Below are 10,155 nucleotides of genomic sequence, written 5' to 3' on the forward strand. Positions count from 1 at the left end.
ATGGGACCATTTCACTGCCAATGTCTTAATTACTCACAGTAGCACACGCTGAAAATTTTTTGTTGGGTCCCTCCATGGGACCATCACCTTAGATAGCTGACGGTGACCTCATAGTGGGTTTCAATCCTGAGGTGTGGATTGTTACCTGCAAATAATCACTCGCAAGCTATAGTCCCTTTTGTGTATTGTCAGCTGGAGACTGGATCTCGTACCATATTAGAAAAATGGATAATACTAGCATCTGAACCCAAGTACATTGTTCCATTAATGGGCTGCTGGGCCACTGAGCTACTAAAGTTACAGGTGAATTGCAAAGGAGTTAATAAGTGAGCTTGTTCGGGAGATCAAAGCATAAATTTATAGAATTTTAAAAACATATAAAGGGTGTTCCATATTAAGTTTCACATAAACCAAATTGGTGTTTGACCTGGTGGTGACCTATAAGATTGCATTTAGGCTTAGCTTTTACTTCCTTGAAGTTTCAGGATTTATCAGCAAGGACTCTACATTACATGTAATCTAAACTGTCAGACTTGAGACACCCAACAAAGGATAACTGTCACACTTGGGAAATCCAACAAAGGATAAAATGGTTTAAGTAACAGCAAATTTCGCTTCTTAAGTTCACTCAAACGGATGCTTTTGTGGGGAATTTATCAGTTTTTCCTTGTTTAAATTTTTTTAATTAAGTTATTATTGTCTGAGTTCGGAATTTGGTGCTGGAGACACAGGAAAACTATTGACTGAAGAAAAAATCATTAGAAATAAATCCGTATATCTTTTTCTGTTAATTTTATTCCTTCATATGATATTTGTTTTATGTTAAAGTCTCTTTAGAGCTTCATTACACTGATCTGATATAAGCAGAAGTTAAAGCAATCCTAAGACACAGATCTGTAAACTTTCTTGGACATTTTACACATTTTTTTTAGTTGCGGGATCTAAAAAAATATACTTGATCACAAGAATCAAAAATTATTCTTTAAATGTATAGATGCTTTCAAATTTATGTCATTTGTCAGATGGTTGCAGGTAAAGCCAAAAGAATAATAATACTTGCAAAGTATACTTGTGGAACTACATCATTTGCTGTGAGAAGAACATAGATGGTTCGTAAGCTCTCATTGATTCAAACTCTGAAACCTGACCGCTTCCCTGCTGGCCAATCCTTGTAACACCCTGAGATTGGTTAATTTGTCCACTGGAGGTCTTTCGCAAAAGGTTAATTGTACACCTTACATCTTTTGGACTCAAACACTGAGAATCTCTTATTTCAGACCCCTGTAGTAAACCAGACATTTGGCTTCCAAAGTTCCCAATGCCTCCTGTATTAGGAGCAACTGCTCCAACATGTCGATCCTTATTGATAGAGGTTGCTCCAGTTGCAGAAAATCCACTTGAAACAAGGCTTGTAGGTGACTGAGGGCTAATACTCAATAGCTTATCGTCAACAAAATCATAGCTATGCTGTAATCCTTGCATGGATGGTTGGGTCATGGGAGATTGGTTGTGTATAAAATCATCCAGTGAAACACCTGACCTTGTAGCCATATTCAGAGAAACAGATACTGAAGGTCTTGACGCCCATGATGGTGGTGATGACAGAAGAGAGAGAGCACGGCCAGAGTATGAGACTCCTGATAAATTATGAATGGAGGGCGTAAGTTCTGAACCTGAGATAAGATCTGTTCCTGGTGAGGATGAGAGAGTCAATGTGTGACCAAGTGGACTCCCGGAGCTCTGAATATACTGTGAATATCCTTGATTGAGAACATTAGAGGGCAGATTCTTTGGGTTTTGTAAGGATAGAAGTAGCCTCTCGGAGCCCGAATATGACTGCTGATCAACGCTCGGTATTTGTAAGTGCCCATCATAAGTTGATTGATCCTCAGTCTTGATGAACCGTGTCCAAGGTCTCTGTCCATGGCCATGTTTGTAGTCACAAGGATCTCCCAGAATTGAAGTGGAACTGATACTTGGATGCAGGAAGAAAGGTTTATCTAAATAGTTACCATGCCTGTTATCTGTATAATATTGAAAGAAACTGAGAGCGTATTCATTAAACTTTAACACACTTATCTATACCCCAAACCATCTTTGGTTAAAGATAAAAGTAAATACCATTAAAACATCTATTCCAGACCATAAACATCTATGTTACTGTTTTTCTTTTCTAGCTACTAGTATAAGGATAGTCATTGATATGGATCCAAAAACCTGCCCTCACAGCCAAAAATTGAGCAGATTTTGAGGAAGGAGAAAAAACCATATTAGGAGAACAAATCACATTTTTGAGAGAAGGGCACTTTTTCACTAGGAAATATGAGAATTGGAAGACGTTACATAGCTTATAGTGCTATGGTGGGATGGCAGCTACAGAATACAACTGGAGATGGATTAACAACCTAATTATTATCATTTACATGATAGCATCATATAAAATCAAATGCATCAACTTTGGACTACTAATATGGCAAAGGTAGACCTGTTCACTAGTCATTAATTTATTGCTAAGTTGCCATCAGCTGAGGTATCTCTGTATATTGACATGAAATGGAATCTACCATTTATAAGCATATTATTTGTTCTACAATCAAATAACATTAATCTATAATCATGGCATTCTAATATCTCGTTCATTTAAACTGTACCATGATGAAAAGGTGGCAGAAGCCTTGCAGGGGTCATTGCCATTGGATCAGGCTGAGGTTTCCTGCGGCGCTCATTGTGACCAGCAAGACGTCTCCGACAGCTCCGTTTCCCTTCATCAAATTCCATCAATTCATGAAACCTGCACAAACATATTCCATTATAAAAAGTATGTAATCTACATTTTAAGTCCAGAATATAATATTTATTCCTGCTAAAAACGGATTTAACAGAAATTTTCCAATGTATAAGGACACAACCATCAACAATTTCAGGAAGTACTGCACAACAGCATACCATAAGCATATCGTGCCACTGAAGCATAATTCTAAGAATGCACATTAATAAAATCAATCCAACTGTATTGCAACACTTACAAATGATCACATAAAATACATATAGTATATACTCTTGGTTTGCAGTACAATATGCTTTGATTCCAGTGCAATGTTGAATGGAGTTTTACATAGGGTCTAAACTATCAAGTTCTCATAGTTGAAAATATTGATAATTGATATATATTATAATCAGAAAATATGAAATCAATCAAATACACACAAAAGCAAAACCATGATACCATGCCTAATTCAGCAAACAGTGAAGCCACAAAAGATAAGGGTAAAAAGAAAAATAAATAAAAAATGATTTACAGTAAGCAGATTTCATAAAGAGGAGGACCAAAGTCAGGTCAAGTTCATGAGCATGATAGTGACTTAGATTCATAAGGGCTAAGCATAAAGACCCACATTGAGCGTGTAAGGAAGATGTCTGCTGCATACTTTGATCCAATTATCTTCGACCTTCTGCAATTTGCAAAAACTGACCACTCACACAACTAAGATTTGTCACGGATTTGCAAGCACTAATTAGCTTTCATGATAAATGAAGCATATGAGAGTTTCTGAATGCAAAATGAGTCTAAGAAATTATCTATCAACAAAGTTCAAGAGAAAGTTCATGGAATTGGAGATAGAAAACAGGGAAACAGAAGTTAAACTAAAACAACCAAAGCTAAATGAGGTTAAAGTTTAAAGTAACAGATAAGCACCCACTATTAGAAAGTAGAAACCTGGTACTGAACCCCACCAACAGTCAAATCACTCATAACTGGTCTGAAAAACATGAAGCACAAAGGTATGAATTTGCAATTCTACTTGCAGAAGTCCAACAGTAGGTTTCCAAACGTTTCTAGAAAAATGGTTCACAGATATTGCATTCACTAAATCACAGAAAATGGATCTTTCATGTTATGACAAGAGGGAAAGTTCAATAATTAACATGAAGCAATAAGACACAACCCACAATAAAAGTATTTAAGTATACCCGTGTCATATAAGAGCTAATATGGACATCTAATAAGCATTCTACAATATGAGAAAGGTTATTAGTTCATAACAAATTAGGAGAGCTTATAGACTAGATAATTTTACAAAGGCCTCAAACCATTAACACTGAAAAAAGAACAACTATAAAAATTTCATTACTTACAGAAATTAGATTACCTCTCCTCACTTAAGAATCTATCGCAATTGATAGAGACACTGACCAGTAAATTGATTCACGAAGAGATCTACAAACGCAAAGCTTAAAACAAAAGTCATATGCCGATATCAAATCTTTAATGAGAATGATAAATCTCAAAGTGAAAGTAATTATTACAGTTTGAGGTTTGAACTAACAATATGAAGTTAAATAGCAGAAATCTACAATTGCTTGAAACATGGTACCTTTGGGCTTTGATTTTTCAAATCAATAGTGAAATATAACTGGAACATCAAGATTTTTATTCATGGGTATGTAAGTATGCTTGCCTGGTATAAATATATTCTAGGAGAGAACAAAATATAATTCTATCTGGAGAGTAAGCAGAGGACATGATTTTGTAGGTGGATTTCTTGACTATGTTACAGGAATCACGAATGGTTTATTAGGAAACCCAATTTATCAGAAACAACTAGGCAATCTCACTTCATGATAACTTCCCTAGGAGAGAAAATGACCGAAGGACTCTAGCTTCCCAACAACACCGTTATATCCCTCCAGCCTCCAGGTAAATAAATATTTCTAACAACGAATTCGCAACTATTTTGATTTATAATAATGAGAACTACGCCATGTTCTTTTCATTAAGGACAGTATTAAGCTAAAACTTAATATGCAATCCCAAAAAGATGATAAAGTTCTAACCTGCTGCACTGCTGACAAAATCGCTGTTCTATACCAGATACTCTGACTTTGGCAGTCTTGGAGTGCTCTTCACAAACCTTATGCCTACGGTGGTATTCTTTTGCGTTGGTAAGCTCCTTATCGCAACCTTCAACTTGGCAACGCGGGGTCTGAATAGCTTGAGCAAGGGCCCGAGACTTCTTAGACTGAACAGAGGAAACAGGGGATACCGACGCTTGAGTTACTGCTTTTGCTGCCCCTCCACCATTTGTATCTTCAAAATAAGTCCTTTTTCCCAGCTTCAGACCAATATCGCAATCCCCTGAAGCTCCAGAACCATCAACAACACTTTGAGCACAGTTCTGTTTTGTCTCCTTGTTCACTTCTCTACCATCCACCGGTTTAGATCCAGAAGCCACGCAGGACGAGGATATGTGAGAAGTAAATACGCTCGGTTTTCTGAGATGGGTTGTTGTTGACGATGAGGTATCATTTCCTAAGGGGTTGCTGCTGCTGCTTTTGTCCCCTTGTGTTTTATCCAAAATGACCTCTTGAGAATCCCTTCTACCCAGTTGGTTTCTCAGGCCAAGAAACCCAACTTTGCTGCTCTTGAAATCCTTGCTTTCCATCTTGATTATGCAAGGATCTTTTTGAACTTTCACAAAATGATTCAGAGATTATGTCTTTTTTTCAGTTGGTTCTCTCTACAACATCGGATGCTCCAAATCCCAAGAGTAAAACCTCATGTCCTAGTTCATTAATGCCTGTGACAAAGTCCTAAAAGACAGAAGTCTGTTGCACAAGGGTATAGAAGAATCTTACACATCTGATAACTTACCTGAAGAACTATCTGAATGCAGACATCATGTTCTGTGAGACCAAAAGTTCAAGATTTCTATACACCCAAATACAAATCTACAGACTAATGATATCAAAAGAGCCCTAAACTGTGCATAGACTACACCGTGCTTATAGGGTGTACTTCATTTGCAGCCCTGAGAAGGCATGCTATTAATCAGGTCCTTGGACAGACTGAACACTAACCTAATCATAAACCTAGAACTCTGAAGACCGTTTATGTGAGGCAATAGGCAACATTGCCAAAAGATAACCAGTATTTGAAAGATGATAGCTTCTCACAAGGACACTGAGGATTACTAAACGTGGGTGGAACAGGCAGTCAACTATACACAGTACTCTTCACACAACTACCCCACGCTCTGCACCCATTTGCATAATGATTGGCAAGGAATTATGTGCTTTCAGCATGCTTTCCAACATGGTAATCTCCTCTCGTCTAGGCTAAGTGCTGCTTTCACAGAGTACCACAACAACATATGCTTAAAAAAACATTGTATAACACAGATAAAGGACCATGCATTCAAAGGACAAAATGTGCAAATAAGGATACCTATATTTTGTCCTGCTTAGCTATATTTGCTTAAAGTAATGGAGGCAATAGTCTATTGGGTTTCCCCATTTTAATAAAAAAATAGCATTTGGGTATTGGAGAATGGGAAGCTGGGTCATGGATAATCCCTGTTCTTATCTCTAAATCAGGGTCAAAATTCAATCAGACAGAAATGATCGTCGCCATCAGCAACACAAGTACCAGGCTGTTCCCAAAACATAGGAGAAGTGCAGTTAGGTGGAATTTGAATGGAAATGATGTACCTAAAGCCAACCCAACTCAACTTCCTCCACTAATCTGGAAGAATGAATGAATGTGTTACCAAGTTGGCAGCAGATGGAGATGATAGTAATGATGAACAATTACTTCTTAAATGCAAACTCAATGAGAAAGAAAATATGAGGAAAAAGAATAAAAGCTGCTAGCGTTGCAGATTGCAGCACTGACTGATGAGTCAGAGCACTAAGTGGAAAATAGATGCCTGTCTCCATCCATGATTTATCATAAATTAATAATTAATTAATTGAAATTTCTGGGAAAAGCTGTATTAGCCTCTTTCACTTGTAAATTTGCCACGTGGAATATCTGTAGTTTTGCTTCTCGGGGTAAGTTCAATACCTTGGGGCGCAGCGTAAATGGAAGATCAAGATATAGATTTCTATAATAGACATCAGATATTAGTTTACATCACCTCGTATATATGAAAAGGGTGGTTACAATGCACTTATAAAAGAATAGAATGTTAAATAAAGGCTGGTTAACATCAATCCACATGTGAAATGGGTAAACAGACAGTCTTTATTGAAAAGGGGATTGTGAAATGAGGACTAGTTAAACTTAATCCATACGTCTATTTTATATCTGGAAGTGGTAGAAATATGATGACCTTTCGCCATTAATTATTTGGTTTACAGCGACATCCAATCTAAGTTCATTCTCGCCTTGGAGCTGATCTTACTACATACGTAATCTATTTTAAAATCCCGTCCATCCAAAGTACTCTTCAACTTAATCTCTCTGGTGCTAACTTCCATTTTTCAATCCCTCTAAACTTGCATTTAGAGAAGCTTCCCATGGACTATTATGCCCTACTATTAGGAACATTAGTCAAATCATACCTACTCCTTGCTTCCCAGTCTTTCCTCTTGAATTCTCTCGCTTTTAAGACTTGATCTACAATCCAAATTCATAAATTTCTTCTCCAGCAATCTGAAATGTGGATTTGCAAAAACTTACACTGTTTATCTAGAAACATTGCATGCACTTAAATCATAGGAATGTTGCTACTTCTAATTTAGTAGGTGGTCAACTATTTTTAAAAACACATTAAATAAAACCCTTGTCACAAGCCACACAGTCCCATGAGAGCTAGATAGCCCGTCTCCAGGATCATCTACACCAAAGTACAAAAGACACTTGTTTTAGATGAACTGACCCCCAAAATTCCAACTGCAAGAATAACCAATCCTTTTTACTGTTGACTGGAGAGCAAGTAAATGATGCACGCTCCTTTATTTATTGTTGCACCTCACATTTACAGCACACACCCTTTCCATTTCCTATTCCATGAAAGAGACATGACAACACCCATGCAATCCCCAGGAATGAGGTCAAGACAAATCTTCTTGCTTAAGAGATTGATTCAGATTACTCTGCCCCCACCTCCCCTATGCCTTCTCCCATCTCCGCGGGCACCCCCCTTCATTCTATTAATTAAGTATAATTATATTTGTTGTTGTTTCTGGAAGAAATTGTGTGTGTGTTTTGCATTAATATTTCAGATCATATTTTGTGATTCATTATCAGGATGATAAAGAGCCGAAGGAATAAAAAGATTAAAGATGTTTTTTCTATTCCTTTGACTTTGTATAGTCCTAATAATGAATCACAGAATGTGACCCAAAACTTTGATATAAAAAAAAAATACACAATCTCTTCGCGACAGCCAATAAATTTATAAATTGTAAGAAAGTGTTATCTTTATTAGACTACAATTACATTATAATGACACCATTTGGGATATTCAAATATTGTTTATGTTCTTCCACACACAAGTTGTGTGGAAGGAATCACTAGACTAGACAGATAGGCTCCTAGACTGGTGAAAACATTCATGACTGTTGGAATCTTTTCTTTACTTGGGGAAGCAGATTCTTCAGAGTACTGTTTTTGATGGGTCTATGATCTTGACACGTTTAGACAAAGGATTTGATAATACCCAAAAGACAATGACATTAAAGATCCATTGCTATCAGTAAGGAGGCTCATGTTTTATGTGCTCCATTTTTCCTGCAGTCTCTGCACAAACTGTGATGTCTGTACACCAAACAACTATGGTTGCAGTAGTTGCAGGAGGCTTACAAATGTGATTATGTGATGTACCATTTGTTTTGTTTTCTAACTTTTTGACTCAACCGAAGCTTCAGCGATCAGTGCATGCATCACAAGATTTTTTGATAATGCAAACATGCTTATGACTTATGAGAGTGAGTGTTTTGTTCAGGAATCAGAATTCCACCTGGCCCCCACATCAATTGTTATTATGAATGCTAACAATAGGCTAACATTTTGATTGGTCGAAAAATGTTTGTCCTTTGTTTACAATAAGTGTGACGTAGATTTCGTCCTTCATTTATCAGTCTCTGAATAATTGAAGGAAAGCAGCTGTCAGCGAGACAAAAGGAGAATGAATTGGCAACACTCTTCTTTTTAATGTCATTATTTTAATCTTTTTTAACTGTTACACGTATTAACCTTTCAACTTCAAAAATAATAATATTTTCTTGTTATTCCATTCCCTCTTACGGATTACTACATATATAGGTAGTACACTTCTAAAGGAATAGGGTGGGTTGTTACGAAAGGTGAAAGAAGTCTCCTAACATAAAATAAAATATCATATCTAACTAGCACTTGCATGAAAGGGGGTGCCATGGTCATGTCAAAAATAAATTAAAAAAATTGTAAGTTAAGATGTTAGAAAGTACAATTTGATTTATGCATTAAGCATACAATATTTTTATTTTTCATTTTTTGTGTATAAATATATTTGAAGTATGATGCATAAGATTGTTATGTTTTTATATATAGATTAGTCCTTACATCTCAACGAGGTGCAATGGTTATGCGGATAAGAAGATATACTTTGTGTCCGCACTTTAAAAATGTTAGGCCAAATTACTAATTGTAGTAAGAGGGAAGCAATAAAGCAAATGTACATGATATCAATTCAATCTAAGTGAAAAATGCATGTGTTAAAAAATGTGAATTTTACAAATGCATACTTCTAAACAAGCCAAATTATTAATCATAGTAAGAGAAAAGTAGTAAAACAAATGTACATGATATCAATTCAATATACGTGAAAAATGCAGTGTTTAGATAAGTGAATTTTGCGTAGGCCAAATTACTTATTATGGTAAGAGAAAAACACTAAAGCAAATGTACATGATATCAATTGAATGTAAGTGAAAAATGTTGTGTTTAGAGAAGTGAATTTTGCATATGCATATATCTAAACAAACACACACCTATTGTTACAATAGTTCATATCAAATGTACTCGACATTGATATAATATAAGCAACAGATGCAATATTTGAAGAAATGAATTTCATATTTTTTTTCTGTCAATGATATACATAACATGTATTTGGAAATTTAGACTTAGCAATTTTTGTACATGTTTTTGTAAACAAACATTTACATATGTGTATCCTAACAAATGTGTAGATATTGTTCCCCCCTAGAAATTATGAGTAAATTCTTGATGTTTGATTATTTTGTATCTAAACTTATAAGTTGTATAATCTATATTTAAATTTAATGTGTTTTTAAATTATGTAGTAAAAAAGAATAGTCATATCTCTAATTCTTTCTTATTTTCACACATATATTTTTATAACCTTCTTCCTTTGCATTTATCTTAAT

The 10,155-nt window shown here is 35.7% G+C and overlaps 1 protein-coding gene across 1 annotated transcript; it reads right to left on the minus strand.

The window, feature by feature from the left end:
- Positions 1 to 942: 942 nt before the first annotated feature.
- LOC131066677 (squamosa promoter-binding-like protein 3) lies at positions 943 to 6,671 on the minus strand. The gene is made up of 3 exons (XM_058001502.2): positions 4,837 to 6,671; positions 2,652 to 2,791; positions 943 to 2,024 (listed from the first exon to the last, which is right to left on the minus strand). The coding sequence occupies exons 1-3, from the start codon at positions 5,442 to 5,444 to the stop codon at positions 1,078 to 1,080; spliced, it is 1,695 nt and encodes a 564-aa protein (XP_057857485.2). The 5' UTR covers positions 5,445 to 6,671; the 3' UTR covers positions 943 to 1,077.
- Between the last annotated feature and the right edge of the window lie 3,484 nt (positions 6,672 to 10,155).

Source organism: Cryptomeria japonica, chromosome 3 (assembly GCF_030272615.1).
Source record: "Cryptomeria japonica chromosome 3, Sugi_1.0, whole genome shotgun sequence".
Lineage (NCBI taxonomy): Eukaryota > Viridiplantae > Streptophyta > Pinopsida > Cupressales > Cupressaceae > Cryptomeria > Cryptomeria japonica.